The sequence below is a fragment of the Colletotrichum chrysophilum genome, assembly GCF_026319265.1.
Source record: "Colletotrichum chrysophilum strain AFK26 chromosome Unknown scaffold_117, whole genome shotgun sequence".
In the NCBI taxonomy this organism is placed as follows: domain Eukaryota; kingdom Fungi; phylum Ascomycota; class Sordariomycetes; order Glomerellales; family Glomerellaceae; genus Colletotrichum; species Colletotrichum chrysophilum.
The window spans coordinates 121675-145815 of NW_026517404.1; the positions used below are offsets into that span (position 1 = coordinate 121675).

The 24141-nt window shown below is 54.0% G+C and overlaps 8 protein-coding genes across 8 annotated transcripts; 4 read left to right on the forward strand and 4 right to left on the reverse strand.

The window, feature by feature from the left end:
- Window positions 1-315: 315 nt before the first annotated feature.
- Window positions 316-885, reverse strand: COL26b_010664 (uncharacterized protein; the record flags this gene model as incomplete). The annotated part of the gene is made up of 1 exon (XM_053183356.1): window positions 316-885. One exon carries the CDS (start codon window positions 883-885, stop codon window positions 316-318), a length of 570 nt encoding a protein of 189 aa, XP_053032710.1.
- A 506-nt stretch (window positions 886-1391) lies between these two features.
- On the forward strand, window positions 1392-2471 carry COL26b_010665 (uncharacterized protein; the record flags this gene model as incomplete). The annotated part of the gene is made up of 1 exon (XM_053183357.1): window positions 1392-2471. One exon carries the CDS (start codon window positions 1392-1394, stop codon window positions 2469-2471), a length of 1080 nt encoding a protein of 359 aa, XP_053032711.1.
- Window positions 2472-2591: 120 nt separating this feature from the next.
- COL26b_010666 (uncharacterized protein) lies at window positions 2592-3360 on the reverse strand (the record flags this gene model as incomplete). The annotated part of the gene is made up of 3 exons (XM_053183358.1): window positions 2592-2754; window positions 2852-3170; window positions 3243-3360. The coding sequence occupies 3 exons, from the start codon at window positions 3358-3360 to the stop codon at window positions 2592-2594; spliced, it is 600 nt and encodes a 199-aa protein (XP_053032712.1).
- Window positions 3361-4259: 899 nt separating this feature from the next.
- Window positions 4260-5465, forward strand: COL26b_010667 (uncharacterized protein; the record flags this gene model as incomplete). Its single annotated transcript, XM_053183359.1, has 2 exons — window positions 4260-4441; window positions 4502-5465. 2 exons carry the CDS (start codon window positions 4260-4262, stop codon window positions 5463-5465), a joined length of 1146 nt encoding a protein of 381 aa, XP_053032713.1.
- Window positions 5466-6676: 1211 nt separating this feature from the next.
- Window positions 6677-8035, reverse strand: COL26b_010668 (uncharacterized protein; the record flags this gene model as incomplete). Its single annotated transcript, XM_053183360.1, has 3 exons — window positions 6677-6919; window positions 6979-7863; window positions 7958-8035. 3 exons carry the CDS (start codon window positions 8033-8035, stop codon window positions 6677-6679), a joined length of 1206 nt encoding a protein of 401 aa, XP_053032714.1.
- A 3680-nt stretch (window positions 8036-11715) lies between these two features.
- Window positions 11716-12784, forward strand: COL26b_010669 (uncharacterized protein; the record flags this gene model as incomplete). The annotated part of the gene is made up of 2 exons (XM_053183361.1): window positions 11716-12097; window positions 12150-12784. 2 exons carry the CDS (start codon window positions 11716-11718, stop codon window positions 12782-12784), a joined length of 1017 nt encoding a protein of 338 aa, XP_053032715.1.
- A 1147-nt stretch (window positions 12785-13931) lies between these two features.
- On the forward strand, window positions 13932-14873 carry COL26b_010670 (uncharacterized protein; the record flags this gene model as incomplete). Its single annotated transcript, XM_053183362.1, has 1 exon — window positions 13932-14873. One exon carries the CDS (start codon window positions 13932-13934, stop codon window positions 14871-14873), a length of 942 nt encoding a protein of 313 aa, XP_053032716.1.
- Window positions 14874-15154: 281 nt separating this feature from the next.
- COL26b_010671 (uncharacterized protein) lies at window positions 15155-15661 on the reverse strand (the record flags this gene model as incomplete). Its single annotated transcript, XM_053183363.1, has 1 exon — window positions 15155-15661. One exon carries the CDS (start codon window positions 15659-15661, stop codon window positions 15155-15157), a length of 507 nt encoding a protein of 168 aa, XP_053032717.1.
- Between the last annotated feature and the right edge of the window lie 8480 nt (window positions 15662-24141).

Here is a 24141-nt window from a genome sequence, read left to right on the forward strand (position 1 = left end):
CTTTTTTATCGCTGGGAGGGCAACTTTTTGATGTCGGGCGCAAAGTGACTCGGTGGGATGGACGATGGCGGGGTCTTGAAATTTTTGGAGGGGCAATGCCGCTGCAACCCTGCACGCTGTGTGTCATTGTGCGGGTCCTTTTGCCTTGAGAGAGCTTCGAGAATATTCCCGAGGATAGCCCGCCACCGCTGGCTGCAGGCTGGTTTGTCATATGGGCGCGTGCCGCGACGCAACCCGAGGGGTGCTCGAAGGACCTGGTCTGAAAAGTCATATGCTGTAGTTTGATTGCATTTTACGCGACTGCCGAAGGTTTCTTCATCGCGCAAAGTCGGCAAGACTCAGACTCCTGCCGCTGGAGGATGAAGTCTTGGCTTGGCTGAGCAGAGCTTGCAGCCCGGCCTTTCGGTTCTTTGCGCGCTTCTTGCTGCTCGAGTTGGCCGATGCAGGCTTTGCCGCCTCGGCTGCCGCAACATGCTGACCCTTGGGAGGGAGTTTCTCAGACTTTACTCGACGTCTCACAACCGGTGGCGCGGGAGGCAATGAGATCTTGGTGGTGGTGTTGCAGTTTCCACAGGCGAAAAGCTTGCGCATCCCTGACCGCGTAACCTCATCCCTAACCTTGGAGTCTGTCGCCTTGACCGCGCGCCGCTTCTTCCTCAGAGCCCTCTCGGTTTCCATCTTGAGAGTGGTTCCTTGCCCGGGGATCATGATGTGCCCACACGCGCCGCAGACGTGTTGTCGCCGGACGTCGTTCTGCTCGACGTCGTTGAGGAACATGAGCTCGTTGTGGTGGCTCATGAGATGGGCCGACGTTTCGGGGGCCGAAGCCCGGAGAAGATGGGCTACATCGTTCAGGAAGTTCAGGTGAGCGGGTAACGTGTCCATTGTCGCTTCTGTCGGTCTATTTCGGTGTGGGAGGAAAGCAAAAGATGGTGAAGTTGCAGAATGCCATGAGCGTCCCGTCAACATCGGTTTGATGGCGCCCCACTCGAGGTTAGCGGACCTCAGGGTGCCAAACAGGGGTCCAGGTCATTGCACCCCCCTGCAATAGTCGTCTGAAAATACGCTCGCCCACATCCATGGAAGTTGGTGAGATTGTCAACTACATATCTAATCTACTTATTTCTACAGCTTTGCTGTTGTCAGATTCAAATAACTTTGGGAGTAACTCCGCAATTGCACAACGCCAAAATAGAGGAATGGCGTCCATCAAAACACCACAAGCGTATAAACCGCGAGGCAAGAAACCAAAGCCAGAAAACCCAATCATCGCAGCAGCAAGAACATGGCTCAATTCCCTGCCATCCCAAGCACAACAATGGAGCAGCGAAGACGACCTCCAAACTCTTCTAAATGAGCAAACTCCAAAGCGGTATACCACTTACAACCCAATGGTCCTTCTTCCGAGCGGCAGCTTCAGCAAGGGGCAGTGGCCCTCAATATTGAGCCACCCAGACATCAGCGATGAGAAACTTCATGAGCTCTGGGAAGCAGTCCTCCACGAGATTTCCATTACAGGGGTTGGCAAAGTAACCCACCTTGCTGTGAACGAAGGCATCCCTCCGCAAAAAGACTCACAAACGGAAGGCGCGTCTGAAGATGACGGCGAAAACGTACTCAGATCTCCAAGCGGACTGAAGATCCTCCACGGAGACTTTGGTCTCTCTGTCCAGACACCAAGTCCGTCGACAGAGGACTTTAACGCAGCCTTCTGGGTGTCTACCAAACAGAACGGCATATACCAGACATGGGCTCCTCGGTATACAATGTTCAGCCGCGGCAACATCAAAGAGAAAGCCCGCCTGCTCGATTTCCATAGGAACGTCAACGAACAGCCCCAGCGCACATTGTCAAAGCCCGCTCACAACTTCTGGGGTGTTGATCTATACGCAGGCATCGGGTACTTCACTTTCTCGTACGCGAAGCTCGGCATGAAGGTCCTCTGCTGGGAGCTCAACCCATGGAGCGTCGAAGCTCTGCGCCGCGGCGCGATAGCCAACGGCTGGATTGTTAAAGTGATACAAGGGGCAGATCTTCAACTACCCGCCCAACAGCTCCTGGCAGGGGACGAGCAGATTATCGTCTTTCTCCAGGACAATCAGCAAGCCGCCCGCAGGATTCAGGAGATGCGCTCGTCAGAGAGATGGGTCTCTACGCTCAGAAACATCCTCCACATCAACGGCGGCTTGCTCCCTACCAGCGAAGCCATCTGGCAAGCCGCCTGGGACATGCTGCCAAAAGAGGAATGCCGCTGCTGGGCCCATCTCCACGAGAACGTCGGCGTAAACGACATTGAAACCCGCCGCGCCGAGATCCAGCGCCTCTACGACAGCTTCGCGGCGGCGGACCCAGAAGACAGACGAACGGCGGCAGTTGAGCATGTGGAATTAGTCAAGACGTACGCGCCCGATGTATGGCACTGCGTCTTTGATGTGTACATTACAAGCCCGGACTCCCGGCTTGATAGGTAGTGTTGTTACATGGACATCGTCAAAAGTACTTCTTTTGCTCTTCGTTCAATTCGTCACCTTCGTCCTCCTCGCCCCCCTCGTGCGTCAGCCCGCTCCCTCCCCGCCGTCTCAGAGACGACGCTATGACCGCCTAAACTTTTGCGGGATGTTGGCCTCGACGACGGCCATGTGGTCCAGCTGCTCTAACCTCTCCTGCTCGTCCTCCATCTGCTCGTGCTTCTTGAAGTGCTCAATGTCTTCGGGGTGGGTCAGGTCCTCGAGCTTGGTGTTTTCGTCGTGGTATCTGCGTCACGTCCCCTGTCAGCTCTCTTCTTCGCTTCGCCCGTAACCCAGCAACCGGGGCGGGCTTCTTGTTGTGGCGGTGTGTGGTAAAAACTCACTTCTCCCAGTGATGGATCTCGTACTCGTACTCGTCGTCGCCGTGGTGTCCCGGTCCCATCCCGACGTCCGGCAACGTCTTGCCCGCGCTGGTGAAGTCATTCCACTCCTGACGGTCGACGTGGCCGTCCTGGTTGTGATCGAGCAGCAGCATGAGCTCGTGCAAGATCTCGAAGCGCTTCTCTTCGGATACGTGGTGGTTCGAGTCGTCGAAGAGGCCGTAAGTGCGGAGGATTTCGTCGCCTTGCCACACGCCGTCGCTGTTGTAGTCGTGCAGGGTAAAGAAGGAGGCCGAGTCCCAGCCCTCCATGTGATGTTCCTCTATTCAAGGACAAGGCATCTTGTCAGCAGGTGTTTTCAAATTGGAACGTGGTTGCGCCGTAGATAACCTACCAGCCATGTGTTTTGTCATCCAGTCGGCGTGCTCGTCTACCATCGGCTTCTGGCTGTGGTCGCCATGCGCCAGAGCTCGACTGGCGAGCGCCAAGATCGCGAGGTTGATTGTACGCATCGTTTCGTTTTGTTTTGTTGCTGTTGGTGATATCTACAGAGTCGAGAACTCTCCAAAGTTTCGGGGGCGAGGAAGCTCGAGGAGGTCGGGCGTTTGCGCAGAGAGAACAAATATACACAACGGAACGGCGGGTGGGGGGGAGTTCAAAATCCCGAGGTCGGAAAGGCTAAACCGCAGAAACTCAAAGATCTTAGATCTAACACAGGAATACTTCAATGGCCGGGGTAAAGGTCCTGCTGGAGGCGCGCGACGACGGACACAGGAATGCTGGCTTTTTTTCTTGGGGGGTGTGCAATGGGGAAAATGGAAGAATCGGAGGAACAGGTGGCGTCTGCCAATGGCTTTTCCCCTTCCCCAAAGGCTCCCCAAGCTGCGCGTTCCAACTCAGGGGGTGGGTGGGTGAGGTGAGGCGTCCCGTCTCTTCGGGGGCCGGGACAGATGCAAGGATCGGCGATTGACAGGGGGCCCCACGACGTTTGGGAGGTTCTGGACTCTTGGGCAGCGCCTTTCGGGTGGGAGGCGGGAAGAGCCAGCAGCAGCTGTGCTAAATTCTGCGGCGGCCGCGTGCCAATTAAGCTTCCCGGTGACGCAACATTCCCGTTTCTCTACTTTACGGATACACTAGCAAACATCAGGCTTCCTTGTCAACTTTTTTTTAATGCCCTTCAAAGCTTCCTTTGATGCATAGCACATTCGAAACGATACTCAACGTCGCCGGCTACACGCGTTAAAGATCCTGAAACAACCATCGATCTCGTCCAGAAAGCCGGGACGAAAGCTTTGTTCTGAGAACCGAAGGATTCAGGGTCCGATCTCACGGCGCGTCACGACGCGTCTGGCGCAACCTCGTCAACCACCCACCCACAAACCCGGGTCACACCCGACTCGAAGCCATCGCCATGAACAGATCAATAGAGCAGACTTTGCTCTCGCTGATGCCACAACATGGCCCAGCTCTGCCTCCGTCCCTGGTCGAGCTGGCCGGCTCCCTGCTCGCCCAATCGCGGCATCGTGCAAGCACGCTAAAGGCAGATGAAGAAATTGGCCGCTTATACGCCTGCGCCAACATTGCTTGCGACAGGTATGCCTCCTCTCCTCAACTGCACCGCTCAATGCAAGCTTAACTAACATTGTCTCCCAGACTCAAAATCACACTAAACCTCCCACCAATCGAGCCCCGCCCCCCGATCCCTCCAAGAATCTACAAACGCCTCTACGCCCACCTCGACAACATCCTCCCCAACTCCGCCCTCAATCGCACCCCCGGCAAAAACGGCACTCCGCGCACCAGACAACGCCACGGCGTCGACTCGCCCGTCCGCACGCCGCACCGCCCGACCCCCAACAAAGACCGCTCCCTCTCCAACTTCCGCTCCCCGGCCGCCGGCGCCGGCGCGAACCCGAACGCCACGCCGTCAAAGTCCACCGGCAAGGCCGCCTTCCCGTCTGACAAGTCCGGGCTGCACTTCTGGATCCAGCCGACGATTCGGTACATGTGCAGAGAGGCGAAGCAGGCGCACCTGGCGCCGACGATGCTCGCGGGCATGGAGTACATCGTCGTCCCCGGCGGGTTGCGCACGCGCGACGGCTGGGTGAGGGAGAACCTCGCCGCCTTATGCGGGGCGGTCTTCTTCTTCGTCACGCAGCAGGTGAAGAAGCTGGCGGGCGGCGAGGACATTGACCGCGAGTCGTACGTGCCGACGAGGAAACTCATCATGGGCCTTTTGGAGAAGGCAAGGGAGGAGGTTGACGCCAGGGGCCTGGACGACGACGAGGCGTGGGAGGGATGGGCGCAGGTCAAGCCTAAGGAGTTTGACGCTGCCCTGAAAGAGGTCGGGGACCGGGGCTGGTTGGAGGCGGATTGGTATCGCAGTCTGGGCGATGTGATTGAGGCGGGGAATGCGATTGCGGAGAGCCGAGGGGGCGAGAAGAGCGATTCGTACAAGACGGCACCGGTCCGAAGGGCGGATACGATGTTCCAGGACCGGTACGACTTTTTGAGTGAGAAGAAGCGGAGGGACTACAGGATATGGAAGGAGAGCATTCTCAGGCGCATTGACATTATGGAGAAGGAGGGCGCTGATGAGATGGAGGTGGACGGCTAGAGGTGGACTGCGCAATGAAGACGCCTCTATTAAAGCTTCATCTCTAGAGTAACGAAGCTGCCTATTAATTGAAAGACATATCGCGGAGTGTCCTTAAACACTCCACGACTCAGAATGAAGCTAAATGAAGGCAACTTCTGTCTTGAAATGTGTGAAGCTCACGGCATAAAGATGAGTAGCGATGCCACCTGTCACCATGTCCTCCTCATGACATGTTCCACAGGACTGACAGCTCGTATACGGATACCCCGAATGAGCACCCGGCATCCTCCCCAGTATCGCCCATACGAGCAGCCGACCTCCACCCTTTTCCGCAAAGAGGGGCGTAGGCCCGGACCTGCGTTGGAGCGGGCCTCCTCCACATCCAATGCTTCCCCTTTCCCTCCGTAAAAATAGCTCCCGCCTCCGCGTGCCGCAGTATCATGCATGGCAACGCTTCGGGTCTGGAGTCATTTTTTTCACAAGATGGGATTCATATACGGTTCACGAGTCTTGATGTGTCCTCGTAGCAGCATATTGGCTTCATTCAATGGCCCTCGAAATAAGCTCAAGTTAAGCTCACTTGTTGTCGCAAGTAGAATGGCTCAAGTGGGGTGAGATCTTCACCCCAAGCTGCGTCTCTTTTACAACTCTCATCTGTGTTTAATATGTACATCGTAAAACAAGCCATCTGCCCTTTCTCTGTTGCAACTCGCAAAACCGCCCCTGGCCAGGTCGTCATCTCATAAAACGTGTCCAAACGCGCTCCGCCAAAATGCCGAAAGGCCCCGTTTCGTTGGTCTCCCAAGCAAGTGTCCTTCAGCCGGAACACCCCCGCCAACGCCGTGCCGTGATGATGCCACTCCGCCGATTAAACCGCGCTGTCAAACGCCGACGCGCAAGTCCTGAGATTAAAGCAAGACACCATTCGCCGAGGGTCGTCGGTGTTTGCCCCTCAATCATCTCGTTCCCAATCACTCAGGTCCTTCTTCGCGGCACAGCTCTTCTCCAGACGACGTCTTCACCACAAGTCGTTTTCTCTCATGGGCCGTGGGTCACGCATCCGGCTTAAATCTGAGAGCTGATTTTATCAGCCAAAAAAGCCGGCTATCGCTTGCCATGACAGGATGTGTTACCGGGGCCGCAATACGGCCGGCTCTATACCCTGCAGCCCGGCGCCAGGATGCACGCCACACAGTCCGTTCACGCATTCCTTTTTCGTCAGGCGCCATTCACTCGATTAACGGCTTCTTCTGCCCTGCGACCAAACAGAGGCCGAGGGTTTTGAGCGATTCCCGGTCGTTCGCAAGTACAATCGCTCGCGCTGGCAACATCGGGTTATTGGGGTCGACATGCGACGCATCCTTGGCGGCCTGTTCGATGGCGTCCATCTCCTCTTTGCACGCTTGCTGGTCCATGGGGCAAATGACGAGTGGTTGCCTCACGGTCAGATCCCTCGTGGAGCTTAGTTGTGCCTATGGAATATTGTGAGTATACCAGTAGCAGGAAGGGGGCTAAAAACGGCATGTCCTACCTTGACAGTTAAGAAAAATTCAATCTTGTATAATGTTGAACTTGTCGTGAAAGAGGTGACCTCGTACAGCGGAAAGGCGGGCTTCCCTCGCCGAATGATGCCGTCAGGGTCGCGTAAGTCCTTGGAAGGGAAAACCAGTCCAAGGTTCGTGGCGTATCCAGCCTCTGGCATTCTCGTATTCACAACCTGTTGGTTCTTCGCAATTTTGTTGATCTTCTTCGACGGCTCGTCTCCCTCCGGATTGTACGTAATTTCCTCCTCGATGGCGACGGTGATCTTCTGAATCGTAACCTTTAACGCTTTCTTCATCCAGTCGGGGTTCGGTACTAGCTTGATATACACTGTTATTGGATCGAGCGGTCCGTAGCTCCACTTGGGGACTGATATTCCCAGCGTGACGACGCTCGCATCGCTGACTTGTCGAGATTCGGGCTTGTTGTACATGCCAAAGGTCGACAACGTATCGTATCGCTGCAGCGGTATGGGGAAAGAGTATTTGTTCTGTAATGTGTGGCCTTGTTGTACTGTCACAACGAGCTCGTAGTATGTTTCGGCCGTTCGGCTGGGTAGTTGTAGGGAGGCTGGAGGTATTCGTCGGTTCGTCTCCTCGCCGCCTCTTCCGAATGGTATGAACAGGACGAATGGCAGGTCCATTGCGATGACGCTCTCGGCCTCCTTCCCTGACTGGCACCGAAAGAGCAGAAGCTCCTTGCCGACCACGTCTGTTGTCTCCCTTCTCGGGGTACCAAGATGTCGTTTCGCGACATTCTCAGCAGCGGGGTGTATCGTCTCTCGTCGCTGTAAACATATGCGCACTAGGGAGATGGCGACGGGCATGGAATAGCCCTGGGATGGACGGATTTCGACTTTGCCTTCGACTCGGGGCTGTATCGCGAGGCGGGGTTGTGTCAGTAAGCAGGCGCATCGGACTGGAGACACCAGCCTCCCGACGTCATCACGGAGTGGAGGAACAACGTACCAGCGTCGCGGAGATGCCAGGATAGCCTACGAGAAAGCTGCTGTTGGGGGGACCGGAAACCCTCACAAAGGCGGCCATGCTGGCAGAATCGCCAGATCTGGATCGAGGTGTCTCTTGTCGGCGGCGGGGGAGTGGTGACGAGGGGGTTTGGCGGATGATGGAGATGAGGTTCTCATGTGTGTCTGTGGGCGGCAGTCGTGCGTCTTAGGCGCTGCGCGCGTTGCCGCCTGGTGGTGGGTGTGGGGTCGAGACAGTTGCAGTTTGTCCAAGCTGTCGGGGACGTGCAGGAACAGCAGAGCGCAAGGCCAAGCGGCGGCATTACATGGACGGATTGACAGTCGGGTTTTTGGCCTGTGTTGGGCGTTCGAGGGGCGTTGTGGGGATGATCGAGGTAGCGCGCAGCCCGGTCGAGGGAATAGGCGGCGATGACGGGAATGGGCGCAAAGGTTCGGAGGTGGTTTGGAGGAGCGGCGCCCTGTCCCGCAACGGTGCGAAGATGTGGCCGGCGGACGGGTTGTTGGAGAGAGTAGCGTGTGTGAGATGCGAGAGGTGGGCGGGATGGCAGGCAATGGAAGAGAAGAACAACTCAGAGGAAAGGCCTCCGGATCACCCAAGGTGGTGGAAGTTGTGTACCTCGAGAACGTGAGCAAGGTAGGGTAGCTCTGAGTGGTTGCAGTTCGGGCTGATGCAGCTTATTTTCGCTTCTGCATCGATCTTCCCAAGTCCATAAGCAGACGCAGCAGCTGGACTCCCATGCGGTGGCAGCAGCAGGCAAGGCTCGTCAGTCAGACCCAGATCAGGCCAGGGAGGCTGTCGCTGCCGGAGCTGTTGGCTGGCGGCAGGGTGTTTGGATGTGTGTAAGGTAGAGACTAGAGAGAGAGAGGGCGAGGGAGGTGGTGGATATGGATTGCGAATGGAGTCGTGCAAGTGGCACTTGCAGCTTGGCGGTTGAGGGTGCGGTGGAGAGAGAAGAGACCTAGACCTGACCGGGAGGAGGTGGGAGGGACTTGATCCTGACCCGACGGGGGTTTGATGCGGGATACACGGTCCCTTGATCGATCTCTCTCTCGGGTCTGGTTCTACCTCTGCTTGGTTCGTGACCTTTTTGTTCCTGTGGTTTTCCGTCTCTTTCTTTTCCTTTAGAGAGGTGCTGGGCGCACACTCAGCTTCGTAAGGCCCAAGTACTTTCAACTTGTATTGGGATGTATTGTCTGCAAGTCATGTGCGGACGGGGAGTAGTGCTGATGTACTGCTGTGCAGGGCCGTACACACACACACACACGACACAGCACACACTACCAACAACACCTCCCACAGCAGCAGGGCAAGGCAAAGCCCCCAACAGCGGCTGCTTGCGACTTGTGGAATCTGCTTCAGCTTCTGGTGTGTCAACTTTGGAGGTGATTGGGTTGCCTGATGCTCAGCCGCTGAGTGTGGGCTGGGCTGCCGGGGGTAGTTGGTAGCGAGAGAGAGCAAGAGGATCGGTACAAGCTAGGTACAGCCTCCTCCTCTGCTCCAAACCCAGGACCTTCGGGAAACAAGAGCCAGAGAAGCCAGAGTTGAGAGTTGGGGGCCGACGTCGTGATGGCTTGCGTGTCGGTTCGCAGTGTGTCTGAGCACCAGAGCAGTTTGCGCGTGTGTTTTGGTTTTGATTATTGACCGACAACAGACAACAGATGTCCAACGGCGGAGGGGACGTGGACATGGACGCGGACGACGACGCCAGCAACAGCAATAGCAACAGCAACATTGCCCGTCACACGCAATGATGAAGCTTGCTTTCCGGATCGTCTGTTTTGATTCGACTCGGATTAGCGGCCGTGGCCGGGAAGCGGGTGCTGGGAATGGGGGTCCGAACCAGGTACCTACCTAGCAAGCGGCCAGCCTTCAAGGTTGGCAGAGGGAGTTAATTGCTGGGACGAAGGGGCCGTAGTGGTGGGCAGCTGCGGGGAAACCTCCAACAAGACGCTTGCTTCCAAGAGTCTAACGTTACCTCGGTGCGCTCTTTGCGGTAGCTAGCACTTGGGACGTAGCAGGGCATGGACGCCGTGCACTGCACTCAGGGCAGCAACTTCCTTGGCCCGTCGCTGAAACATGGGCATTATTGGGATGGGATTTGGCCATCGCCATCCATGTGGCATCCAGTATTTCTGGTCCTGCCGATGCCATGTTTGCCCGTTTTGTTTTCTTGCCGTCGGCCATGGGCGCCGTTTTGAGCCTGGAATATTCCACACTCACGGGAGCGCCAATGCTGAGTCCGCCGACCGTTGCGAAAACGAAATCGACTGACGAGTGCGAAAGTGCTTCCTTGCAATTGCAGGCTCAGCATCATGGTGCAAGTAAGTAAGCACTTGAATCAACGTGGAGATTAACAGCCGCCGTGGGGTGGTGTTTCAACGTCTGGAGAATCGAGTCGCACCAGCTGCGCAAACTTCTCCAGCACTTGGTCCTTGGTCGCTTGAAACCAGTTACCAACATGACTTGCGAAACAGTGATTCAACAGAGACAGAATGGCATTCGCAGAGAGGCATTCGCAGAGAGTCGAGTTGCTGTTGAATTTTGGTTAGCATGGTGCATGCCTCTGACAGCGGCTCACCACCCTGGCTGTCGCCTGATGATGACCGACCACGGCGCGTGGTGCTAGCAAAAACTAGCCTGTGGTCCCTGGAAATTGGAGCCGCTGAAGCTTCGCCCTGCACGGACAGCAGCAGCAGCACCAGCAGGTCAAGCAGGGGTAAGCTTTGCCAGCCTTCCTTGGGTGCCCATCGCAATTCACAGGCCTCGGGATCGAGCCGAGTCTTGCAACCTCAGACCTCAGGCGACAAGAGTCCAAGGCCCGGAGCACATGGAAGATCGGCCGGCTGTGGAGCCTTGGTGCACGTGCCATCGGCACCGAAGCAGAGACTCATTGGTCACGTGCATTATCTGATTGTGCAATTGGCATCAAGGTTTCTCCCTTCCGCTAGATGGACCGTGCTTCCCGGGGGCCCCCCGTCTTAAAGCCTTGCTTAACTCCGAGTATTACCTCATCCGGTAGCCCACACCCCGTTAAGTCCAATCACGGACCCCGAAGCACCCTCCGTCAATTGCTCTTCAGAGTCTCTGATGGAGCACTCCATGACGCATACATGCACTTGCGTTAAGCTTATGTAAACCCCGGAGTCCGCCCTTGATCCGCTATCTTGCATCGGGATCTAATTATGGCGGAACAACGTACCAGATTCCTGTGGCTGGAACGCTCTGTCGACTGCTTGTCTCGGATATTCCCAGCAGCCAGGCGATTTCGCTTGAGGACGAGACAGAGCTATCAAGAAGACGCTCAGCTTCTCTTGCTGAGCTTTGTAAGCATAGCTGTTAGATGGCCTTTTCCCCCTGGTCCACCTACATCATTGATGCTTCATGCGGTTACAGCCATAAACATTCCACCCCACGTGAGTGTTAACTCTAAATCAAAACACCAGAACAGCCCAGCCTGAGATAATGCTTAAGTCCGTTGGCTCCATGAAACTTGCATATAGCAATGGGGAGGACCCAGAATTGTGCGGTGAATGCGGCCGCCTCCCCCCGCTTCCCGTGTCGTGTAAGTCTGTCCTCAGCTGTAGCTGCAACTTCCATGATATTTAAGCAGCATGAGTGCTTCTTTCCTTCGCAACATCTACAGAGCATCAACCCAAACAACTCGATCCAAAACATTCTACAATAATATCAACACCCGATCAACGTATTTTGCCAAACCATTCCTCTCATCCCACAGCAAAATGGCTCGTCTCGCACCTTACCTCGAAGAACACAAGAACATCACCGGTGCCGGTGATTCCCGTCCCACAGCCATTAAAATTGTCGAAGACCAAGGCCTCGTTGGAAAATGGGCTGGTAAGGTCGTCCTCGTGACAGGCTGCTCTCCTGGTGGTCTCGGCCCCGAGACCGCCCGCGCTATGCACGTCACGGGCGCTGATGTCTACATCACCGTCCGCGATGTCGCCAAGGGCGAGGAGGTCGCCAAGGACATCCTCTCTGACGGCAAGCCTGGCAAGGTCGAGGTCATCAAGCTGGACCTTGGCTCTCTTGAGAGTGTAAGACAGGGGGCCAAGGAGTTCCTCAGCAAGTCAGACAAGCTGAATGTGCTCATCAACAACGCCGGTATGCGATCCCTTGCATTAAATTCAGGACTTTTTTCTAACCTCGTATTCAGGCGTCATGGCTTGCCCCAAAGGCAAGACTGTAGACGGCTTTGAGACTCAGTTCGGCACCAACCACCTTGGCCACTTCCTCCTGTTCCAGCTCCTCAAGTCCGCCCTCCTAGCCGCCTCAACGCCAGAGTTCAACTCTCGCGTTGTCAGCGTCTCCTCCACCGGTCACCGCAACGGCAGAATCCAATTCGAAGACTTCAACTTCGACAGCAAGGTCGAGTACCACCCCTGGACTGCCTACGGCCAGGCCAAGCTCGCCAACATTCTTTTCGCCAACGAGCTTGATCGCCGCTACGGCTCCAAAGGTATCCACGCCCTTAGCTTGCACCCCGGCGGAATTGCCACGCCTCTGCAGCGCCATTCCCCCGATCTTCAGGAACTGGTGAAGACGCCCGAGGTGCAGGCTTTTCTCAAGAGCACCTCCCAAGGCGCGGCGACGTCGGTGTGGGCCGCCGTGGCGAAGGAGTTCGAGGGCCAGGGAGGAAAGTACCTGGAGGATGTGAGTGTTGCGGAACAGGCAGCTCCGGATGTGAAGCCCAGTGATCCGGGCTACATCCCGGCGGCGTACGACCCGCCAACGGAGAAGAGGCTTTGGGTTGAGAGTCTGAAGTTGGTTGGCGTTGAGGATGACGCGTAAGGGACTGGTAGATGAAAAGCCATGCACAAAGAATTGGCGCAGCGTCTCTTATATACAAACAAAGTTGACAGCATTCCAAAGGAATCTTACGCACATTGTCTACCGCGTTGACTCAGTAGCGGAAGACCTCTCTCGTTGAGATCATAACGAATTTGATTTGGCAAAATTACCAGTCCATAGTACAGCATGGCCCTCAAGGTTCTAATAAGATTGAGAACCAAAAAAGGACGGCAACCCAGATTCGAACACAGTCAAAACGTCCGGCCTCCAGAAGACAGTACAGAATCAACTCTGAACCTGGACAAAAATGGCAAAAGTTCAGATCTGACAAGTCATCATGTCCTATGAAACTCGCTTCTCCACGAACATCCAACCCTACAGACCGGGGTCATCGGTGTAACTCATACGCAGAGGTCAGTCACATTGGACGTAAGTGTTCATGTTCGTGGAGCAACCAGTTTGCACAGGGTTAACAGACGTCTCTCAAGAGAGGCGCACTCAAACCACTGCCCCATGTGTCCCCCCGCCGGCTAGAGGGGGGGACGGTGAGAGCATTGGAAGATTTCAGAATGATAAAGGTGGTGTGGCGAGGTCAGGCGGCCTGGGTGGGTACAAGTCATCAAGGTCTACGGTGCTCATGGTTGGCGTTTGCTGTAGGCGATGTATGAATGAATTGTCATGAGGCCAAAAAGTGGGCAGAAAATTAATGAGGATTCAAATATTGTGGTGTTGCTCAACCAGAGCTACGGAAACTGAGCGATTGTTTCGACTGCTTCATGGTTGTGTCTCAGATAGAGAGATATTGGAAACCAGAGTGATTTCTGCCATACGTTCTTTCGCGTGGCAATCTAGAAATAACGTTCCAATAACATCCGTAGGCGCGTGTCGCTCTGAGACGAATTTGACTACATTTTTACAGAAAGTAAGCCAACATCGGAGCCACCGGCGTCATTCCGGATCGTCGCCGCTAGAACGGGCCGCCGTCCCCCTCCGCCCCCGCAACCCGCAGCGGCCCCACCAACAGAAAACGTCCCCGCCATCGCCATGAAGTCCTCTCACCCTGTTAATCAAACCCCTTTACATAAACCTCTCTCTTCTCTCAAACGCATCACACCATCTCATCACACTCATCACGGCGTAAGAAATCATGGCAAACACGGGCATGCACTACGCCCACTGCGGCGCCAACGACGGCTGCAAACTCGCCTTCCAGTCCTCCCTCTCGCTCACCGACGCCGGCGCCGCCTCCGCCACGCAATGCGTCCTCCTCATGCACGGCTTCAGCGGCTCCAGCGACTACTTCTACCGCAATTTCAAGCCGCTCATCGACCGCGGCCTCTGGGTCGTCGCGCCGGACATGCGCGGCCACGGCAAGTCCGACCGCACAAAGGGCGGGTACCACGTCGCCCGTCTCGCGGCCGACCTGCACAACCTCATGGCCCACCTCCGCCGCGCCGCGCCCCAGGTCAAGATCGTGCCCGCCGGCTGCTCCATAGGCGCCGCGGTGCTCTGGACGTACGTCGAGCTGTTCGGCTGCGCCGACTTTGCGGGCTTCGTCTTTGTCGACCAGGCGCCGCTGCAGGACCGGTCGGAGTTTGACGGGTGGGACGAGAGCAAGGCGCACACGGGCTGCTACGACGAGAAGAGCATGCTGAGCGCGCAGAAGTTTTGGATCAACGAGTCCAAGGCGGCTCATGTCGATCTCGTGGACGGGTGCTTGGGGTACCGTGCCAAGCCGGACCCCAAAGACGACATCTCGGCGGAGAAGAGGAAGGAGGATGAGGACTTCTTTACGGGTATCAGCGCTCTTTGCGACCAGACGTGGCTGGCGAGGTTGCTGGCTGACCATACACGGTATGACCACCGCGAGGCGATTGAGATGATTAGCGTTCCGACGCTGGTGATGGCGGGACGGCGGTCTGGGTGCTTCCCGTTGGAGGGCATGCTTGAGACGGTGAGGAGGGTGGAGAAGAACAGACCCGGCCTGGCGAAGGAGTCTGTCTACGAGTCTGGGCACTGGCTATTTTACGAGGAGCCTGAGAAGTTCAACAAAGAGATTGGGGAGTTTGTCGACCAGTGCACCCGTTGAGTCCAGTTCATGGGCTGCGGGGATCATGCACACGCAAAAGTTGCAGCACAAGTTGCAGGATGAAAAACCAAAAGTTGTATACCTGGCCAAGGTCTTTTATTATGATGTAAATGCGACTATATGCGAATTCAATGCTGACAAAGGAGTCCGTAACTATGCAAATGCTTCCCGAGATCGTTTCCAACCCATGTTGTTGCCCATTTTCCGTGATCCCATGTTCTCTCTATGCAGTTAATTGTTCTCTAGCACCCATGTATGAATAAGTCTATGAGACAAACGTCTTAAAAGATGGGAAGAAGCTGGACATCGGCGCACGAAGCAAGCGTTCTCTGTCCAGCCTGCTTGAAGCTCAAGACGATGGCGCCGTCCCTGGGGCACGCCATCCAAGCGCCGCCATCGTACTGGAGTCCGGTGGCGCCAACGGTGACACCAATGGTGCTGGCCGAGCACTGCAGCTCCACGACATTCGAGCTGGGCACGGTGGCAGTGCCACCGGGGGTAACGATCATGCCGGCGCCGGGGGAGGAGCCGCCGTTGAAGTTGACGACGCCGACGTTTTGGTCGGTGGTATAGAAGGTGGCGCCGCTGCCGGGGGCGGCAAAGTAAAGGGGCGCCACGCAGTCGTCGTTGGGGATGTAGGTGAGCTCTTGACCCTGGACGGAGGGGTTGAGGTCGAGGCCGGTGACATTGGCCGCGAGGCGGAAGGATGCGGTGCTCCTGGCGGGGATGCTGGCGGCCGTCGCGGCGGCGGCGAGAACGGTGGCCTTGAGGATGGTGTACATGACCATTTTGAAGATGTTTTGTGTTTGAAAGTTATAAGGTGGTGGGGATAGCGTTGAGTTATTAGTTATGTTGATGAGATTGATTATCAGATTGATGTGTTTGTATGAGTTGATTCGATGAAGACAAAACAAACTCGTTCATCGGATCTTTCTTCATCTTATATGCAACCTTCATCATTATAATCCATGAATGCAACGTTCCTTGATACTCCCAAAGTGGCAATGGAAGTCACTCGGAATCTTTGAGGCTGTTCACCTCGGATCCTTCGAACCGTCTATTTACGTGCATGTTGCTAGTTCGCAGTGTGCGCTTCGGATTTAAAGTGTCTTGAAATTTCCGCTTCTAGAGTCAAGAAAGCTTAGCCGCAGCTGATCTTTGAGGCTTGGCGATGTTAGTGCTTAGGGAAATGCGAGTGCCGGCGTCCCGGTCAGACCCCCCGCTTGTTCCGGGATGGCGGGGTCATCGGCTGCCGGAGGTTTTCCTGGGGGTCGGGTTGATGGTGCCGACCCTCCGCACAGAAAAATGTGTTGTTATCAGATGCAAGTTGAGAAGTTCTTGCCCGCTTTCACATTTGCAAACGCCGACGGGCTTCATCGCAGCCTCCACCACGGGTCTCGCTTACCAGCGCGGCTCGATCCTTGGTTCCCAATTGATCGCCATCACACGGCCACGATGCCTCGTATTTTCAATCAAGCAGGTAAGACATTCGGCCCTACTTGACATTGACAGAAAGATGAACGGATGTTACTGACATATGGATAGCATGGTTCGGACTTTCATCACGTAATTATCCATTGGCAGTGTTGCTAACAAGCCTTGTTCTCATAATCAGCAACACCTGTCGAGTCCGAAAGATCAAGTGTAAGCCTATTAATCCTGACTATTGGCGTCCGTCTTACACAAGGCCAGGCGACGAAGCGGTTCCGATTTGCCAACGATGCGTCAAAGCAAACCGATACTGCGACCGCAGCGCGGCTCCTTCACAATTTCATAACAAGACACCGGAAGGTGAAGAGACAGCTGGACTAATGAGTGAGTCGGACGAAGAACAACCCAATGTTACTGGCGCCTAATGAAGCATTTTAGCACCCTCGGCCCTAGGAACGTTCCCTTCGCCAACAAAGCCACGAGACGCCCTGTTGAATCCTTCGGTCGCGCGCTATTTTCACCATTACATCACTGACATTGCGCCGTGGTATGATCTCAGTGACAGCTCTCACACATTTGCGACAAGACTGCCCGAGATCGCCTTGGAAAACTCATTGCCATTTGCTGCGATTTTGGCTCTTTCCGCGGTGCATATCAGCCAGACAACTGCGCCTTCGGCCAAGGTAGCAGCTGAGTTTTACCATGGTCATTGCATTCGTATCCTGATTGATCTGAAAGATGATGAGCATGATGAGGTAAACACGCAAGGACTAGCGCTTGCGTCTGTTTGTCTGCTTCGTTCATATGAGATTCTTAGCGGTACGCTTGAGTCATGTGAGACGAAATTCATGAAGCTGACCGTGTGTAGAGGAAATCGATCCAAACAGACATCTTCGGGGTGCCTACTCACTGGCAGCGTATCGAAGTCCTCTCATTGACTATCTAGGATCTGGGCTGAGAACTGCAGGGTTCTGGAACTACCTCCGTGAAGACATCACCTTCAGTCTGTTCCAGCGATGCCCTTTGAAGATTGATCTGGACCAGATGCCGTTGCTAAGTCAACATCACACTGATCACAGCTACCTGAATACCGTATCGCTCATTCTCGGCCGGATCATCAATGCCTGCTTCTCGAGCACCATCACAGAGCAGACCTGGACTGTTCTTTTTGACATGCTCCGTAGCTGGTCTGCAGACTTACCGGCTCGTTTCAGACCATTTTCAAGGGAGGATCGAGGACTTGGACTTACGCTTCCGTCCATATGGATGCTTAGAGAATGTCACGGTAGGTTGGAACGACATCGATAATGAAGATCGTTAGCTGAGGTTGACTCAGCATCTGCGCTGCATTACCGACTTGTCTGTGTGGCTATATTGTGCGCTCAAGCAACACCCAAAAACGTTGCCAAGCTGAGGCAGCTTCTTGAACACGATCATAAGATTGGGGGTACGAAAGAAGAAGTCCTGGAAGCATGCGGTCTCGATCTGTGTGGCATCGCTTTCACGGCAAATATGCCTGCAGTCCTCGTTAATGCCTTTGGACCGATTGCGTTCTGTGGGTGAAAAGAAAACGCTGCCGACGAAGTGAGACTAACATGACTGCTAGGTGCAAGATTCATCCGCAGTGAAGCCTCCCAGCAAGAGGTGATCCGTCGACTCATGGCGTGTAAGCGATCAATTGGGTGGCCGGTTCAACGGCTAGTCTCCGACTTACAACATGCATGGAGTGGATCGTCTTCCGCAGATTCCCAATTCAACAGCGAATTACGACTAATGTAATAAGCTATTTGCGGAGGTCGGGGAAGCATAGTGAATCTGGGGATCAGATGGGTAGGCTCAGAGGAGAAGCATAACCCGAGCTCGGGTTTGGAGGGGTAGCGGGGGTGACCAAACCCGAGCTCGGCATTGGGGTAGCCCTCACGGAACCTCTCCCTACTCCAAGTATTTAAGTGGACGAGAGAAGCATCAAATATTCTCATCATGTCTTAGTGTCAAGCATCTTGAATAAGGCAACATGAGAGCTCTCTCAAAAACTTCGAACTTGCTGCTCCGTCGGCGAGCAACTATCTCACTCAGCTGCAGCCACAGGGGCCTGGCGTCTCTTGCACGCGAACCCCAATCAACTAACCCGTTTGTCATCCGCCCCTCAGAGGCTGAAGTCCGCAACAGCCTCCTTGCGCCGCGGAACCTTGAACTTGCTGTCCGGCACTTACACGCCGATGGACTTGTGGTTGTCGAGGATGTTGTCCCTCACAAGGACTTGGACGCCCTCAATGAGAAGATGGTGAAGGATGCGAGGTACCTTCAGTCCCTCGGCGGAAAGGGTCCTTTCAACTACAATCTGGGGAACTTACAACAAGACCCTCCGCCTGTGGCTGAGTACTTTTACAAGTCCATCTTCACGAGTATGGCTCTTTTTCCTTGGTCATGAAGACACACTCATAAAGTCACAGACCCCATCGCAACGCAAATTACATCAAACGTTCTGGGTCCTCGTCCAAAATGGACCTTCTGCTCCGCCAACTCCGCCATGCCACCTCTTCCCGGCGCCTCACCTCAACGTCAACCCGTCCACTCCGACGCCGACTTTGCTCACCCCTCGCACCCGTTTGCAATAGTCACGAACATCCCACTCGTGTCCATGACTCCCGAGAATGGGTCCACAGAGCTCTGGCTCGGCACGCACACCGCTGACGTCTCAGCACAGGAGGGAAAGCATGGTGAACGGGCTAGCGGAAGGATCAGAGAGGATCTTTTGGCTGAGAGACGTGGTGTGAGAGGTCCATCACAGCCTGATGTCAAGAAGGGTAGTATTGTGTTGAGAGACTTGAGGCTCTGGCATGCTGGGATGCCGAATATGAGTGATGAGGTCAGGGTAATGCTTGCGATGATTCATTTTGCGCCGTGGTATCGGAACCCTATGAGGCTGCAGCTTGGTGAGGATGTTAAGGGCTTGCTAGCTGGGTTAGAGTCTCATTTAGAAATTCTAGTGGACTGGGTGAAAGGTGGTGAGGTTTTGGGGTCTTACTTGCACAGAGGGTTTGGAAATAGCTATGATTTTGACCAGGAAAAGTAAGGCTAACGCGTTGGACTTTTCACCCGGCAGACTTAATATAGATGGTAGCGTGACTTGATATCGTTGTTCAGGAAGTGGCCCGGGAAATTCAATATGTACAAGCCCAAGAAAGTGTCAGACATCCGAAGAACGATTGGGTTTTGACACCTCCACCGGTATGCGAACTCAACTCCTTCATCCTACAAACCCAATTCCATCAGCCAAACAACCCGTTTACCCTCCCTCCCCATGTGATAGCACGTGTGGGATCCCAAGACTTTTTCAGAATGTTAATAATTAATGCTCTGCTTTTTCGAAGAGCTTTTCTATTTCGCTTCGCAGTATTAAAGATTCAGCGACATAATTGAACTCTGGTATGTCGAGTGTTGGTAATGACGAGTTTTGTGACAGTCACCCTGTCCTTGCCTCCTGCTCCATGTCGACAACTCTCCCATCGAGCTCGAGCTGATGTCCAATAACGTCCACGAGTTCGTAAATAATATGGTGCTCCTACTTCGGCCAGAACCAGAAATGATGGCGCTCAGCGAGCGTGATTCGCGTCCAGAACAGACTGTCGGGACTCTGTAGTGTTATCTGTTCAGAACTCTGACAAACGCTCTCGTCTAGATCTGCATGATAGCCCGCAAGCCTAGAGAGTTGGATTTGGGTCTGGAGATCGTCACATCTGTGGGTGAGTTCTCGGATCATTTCAAGAAGCTCGCTCAGTGATTGAATCTTCGATGCACTGTCAGACTCGAAGAAAGGTGGGTAATCCACGAACTCCCAGTGCGGTGTATGCGGACGCTGGTCAAGCTTCCATAGGCGAACCGGCTTTCGTAGCGGGCCTTTATTGAGACCATTTTGGGAAATCTCTCCGACCTCGCTGACTTTGCCATGAATAGTGGCTTTGCCAGACGCTGCCGCAGCCCTTGTGGTGCAGACCGGACTCGTGCGTTTAGACTTGTTGCTGCTTCGGGATCTCTTCTTCGCAACTTTGGCTGAGTTTTCTGCGTGACAACTGGCGACTCCTGACGCAATTTTCTCTTGGACGGTGTCGGATTTCGGACCATGCGGTGGTATTGCCTTACAACTGTCGCGCTTGTGTCTTTTCTTCATCTTTCGGCTCTCCGTCTCGTGTAGCTTTCTGCTCTTGACGTAATACACCAGGTACTTCTTGCCAGATTGATCGATGTTGCATACTGTGAACGATGAACGAAATTTGATCTCTCTCCTGCAAGCCTTTGGGTGATCATTTATGCTGTAGGCCAGTGCCTCCATTCCGTTGTGGGCTTCCGATAGAAGAGGTGTGACCTCGTATACATCTGCGAGTTTCTCATGGTGTATGAGTCGTCCGAGGCGAAACTGACCTCCCAAGACAGCGCCCACATAATTTTCGTAGGGAAGAAAAATCTTTGATATATGCAGAGTCTCAGATGTGGGCTCCTTGAACTTTCTGAGAAGCGAATGGAAATCAGTATCTGAGTTGCGTGATGGATTTGCGCTTTCGGGGGCGTCCAATGTATCGCGAGCATCTTGCCTGATGAAATGTTAGGGTTTGAAGCGAAGGTACGAAATATCACTGACCTAGGGTTATTTTTGAGCAACTGATGTTGTCTCCTGCCTCTTGTCTTATGTTGCCTTTGTTGTGGTGGTGGGTATGACCGTCTGAACCGTCGAATACTTTTTTTCGACATTAGATAGGCAACAGGAGGTGCTGTGTGCATCATGAGCAGATCGCATGATGCGTATGTCTTTTTGACCCGATGACTTATTTCTCGAAAGGCTTCGGATGTATTTTTAATGAAGGAACAGGTTCTCCATTCTTTGCCCCGTCCTTTGGTGTTCTTCCGGCGTTCGATGTTTCGTTTACCGCATGAAAGATTATTCTCAGTGAATATGTTCGATTGGTCGCTTGAAACATTTTCAAATTTGTCAAGCGGCCCTGAGAAACCTGCTTCTGATTGCAGTATCTCGTTGAGACCCGGGCAGCGAGGAGCCTTATCCTTGGATTTCGAGCGTGGCCTAGGTTTCGCAGAAGATCCGAAACCGTCAACAGTTGCCGGGGACTTGCCTGCTTCGGAATCTCTCAATTGTGGCGTTTCTTGATGATGGTCGTGGTGGCGGTGGTGGTGAAGTTTGGATGTGACAGTCACTTCAAGGACAGACCCAAACCCGAACACCCAGCTCGGGGGGAAGTTCATCCAGATAAGACTTATTCTAAGCGTATTGTAGATACGGCGGGTCATAGGCGGAAGGAACTTTTCTGTTCTGACGGGCTCTTGGTGCTTCCCATGCTTCCTCGGTGTAGAACTAGTCCTGTTGTCCGTCGAAGGAAAGGGAAGCTTAGGCATTTGCAACCTTCCAGCTGAGCTTCGAAAAGATGCCATGTCGGTGAGTGAATGCTTGTAATTTCTAACAAATCTGGGAGAGAAAAAGAGAAGTTGAAGAAGCTGAGAAGTTGTTGTCTACACTTCGGTCAATGGGGAAATGAGTGTATTTACAACTCCAGTGTCCTCAAATGCGATGTCCACACAAACAATCCAATCTTGTAGGGCAGATGCATGTGAGAGTATCTATTCAGGCGACCACTAAGACGCAGATGCGGCAGCACCATTGCCGCAAATCAAGTGTACAACGCCAGGTGTGGTCACGCGGATGGACCAGAATGCTTACCTCCTTACGGTGATTGGTCTGGCCTCAACTGCATGTCAACTGGCGAATTAGAAAGAAGGCGTATGTATACGAGTCTGCGGCGCGATTATGGCCACGCGGGGTGTACCGCCACCAGTTGTTGAGGCCAAGAACAGGCAATTCTTAACCCAGTTCTGAGGCCATGGAGGCCGAGCAAGGTACTTAAGGATCTCTGACACCCCGCAGCGTTGGAGTCGACGCTCGGCAAGCAGTTCAGCTCTGCATCGACGACAGCTGAACCATATCAGCACCTGAAGGTTTGTCGTACTCCATTGTTGAACAAGAAGTCTGCTAACGACGACTGATTTACAAGCGTTTACCAGTCTTTCCGTCCCTGGGTGGACGCGGGACCTAGTCCCGCGTAAACCCCATTCAGCGGAGTTACAATGGTCATCACTTAACGCAAAGTCATCCCCAGCACACTGGAAATGACGACGATGATTCTATATTACCTATATATCTCTCCGAGAATAATCTCCTTCGAAAGCAGAACGGATCGACAGCAGATGTTGACGAGAATTGGCAGCGGCCGATCGGACTTTACATTCACGAAGCATGCCTTCGAGATCCCAATTTTCCATGTCGCCGATACCCAGGCATTTGGGAACAACCATGCGTAAATCCAATGCAGCTCGTCGAGCGCCCAAGGCTGGCGTCTGCGAGCATGGGCGATGATATTCTCGTCAACGTCTCGCTATCTGCTGATGGTGATGGACCATTCGCACCCATGGTCAAGCAAATTCGAAAAGAATCACATCAAGAAAACCTAGAATATCAGACGGATTCAACTACTACCTCTTACCACACGCAACAAGTTACACCGCAAATTTCTTCTCTGATCTCCACGCCCATATCAACAGCATCTTCAGGTTCACCTCACCACACAATTCAAGGATTGTCACTGCAGCCCAGCGCTGTTGTGTCTTCATCGACCAAGGCTCCCCCCCTGATGACCACTCAGTCATCCGAGATCATCTGTCATGTGGCGCCTTGCCGTGCGAAGAAGTTCAACAGCATCGAAGACCTCAATGAGCATATATCCGAGGCTCATAAGTACCGGTGCGAAAAAGGCTGTCTAGATGTTGGTTACCCATCCGTACGGGACCTTAGCTCCCGACACTACGGTCGTTACCACGAGGAAGAGGGCCCCGCGCCGTATGTCTGCGGCCGCTGCGGGAAGTCGGATTCTCGACATGACAATCACACGCGGCACCTTGGGCGAGTCCGAACCTGTCGAGCAAAACCTGTTGCTCAGAAGTACGCGTGCGGCCGGTGCGGCGATATGACCTATGATAAAGAGAAGCACTTGCAACACCTACGGCGAAGAGGCTGCCAGCCAACACACAAATAACGTGTCCAGTCTTTTGTTCTTCCTTTCTTTTTGTTTTTCTTGATAAAAACTTGCTTCTGCTGAAGCTGGGCCGAGGGTCTTCGTTTGGTGAAACAAGAAAAAAACCATCAACCGCTCAAATGCTGGCTTCCATGTCCTACCAATCGAGAGGTCCAACACTCATCGGCACTCTAGGATATGGTCAGTGTTGGTTGTTGCAACCTTTTGAAAGGCTAGCAAGATACGTTGCGATCATGGTTTTGTTTTGCCAGTGTGTGGCGAGATGCCACCCGTTCAGAGACCGAGATCCAGCCGAAGCAACCATGATTGCGCTTCGTTGACATATTAGCAATGTGGAGTTTGAGTCTCACTTCAGTGAAGCTGGCATGTACAATGGTTTCGTATGACCAATGCCAATCCCGGGCAGGTGGAGGAAAGTTTCTGGCGGCACCTACCCGCAGGTGCCATAGGGGTTTGGGTGCTCAGGGCCGCCCAGGCCCTTCTTCCGGCCTCTGGGCTGGAAACCCTCAAGCCGACTGACTGATCATCAACCTCATAAATGTCATTCTCATGTTTTCCCTCATAAATGTCATTTCTGATGTTTTCCCCTTGTTCATAGAAGAGTCTCTGCCCAATGCACCTTTCTCCGCAGAAAGGGGAAACGCGAGACAGAAGTTTAGTTGTATCTCTGGGATTGGACGAGCCCTTTCTAAAGGGCTGCAAAAGTACAAAAAAAAAAAAAAAGGGGGGGGGGGGGGGGG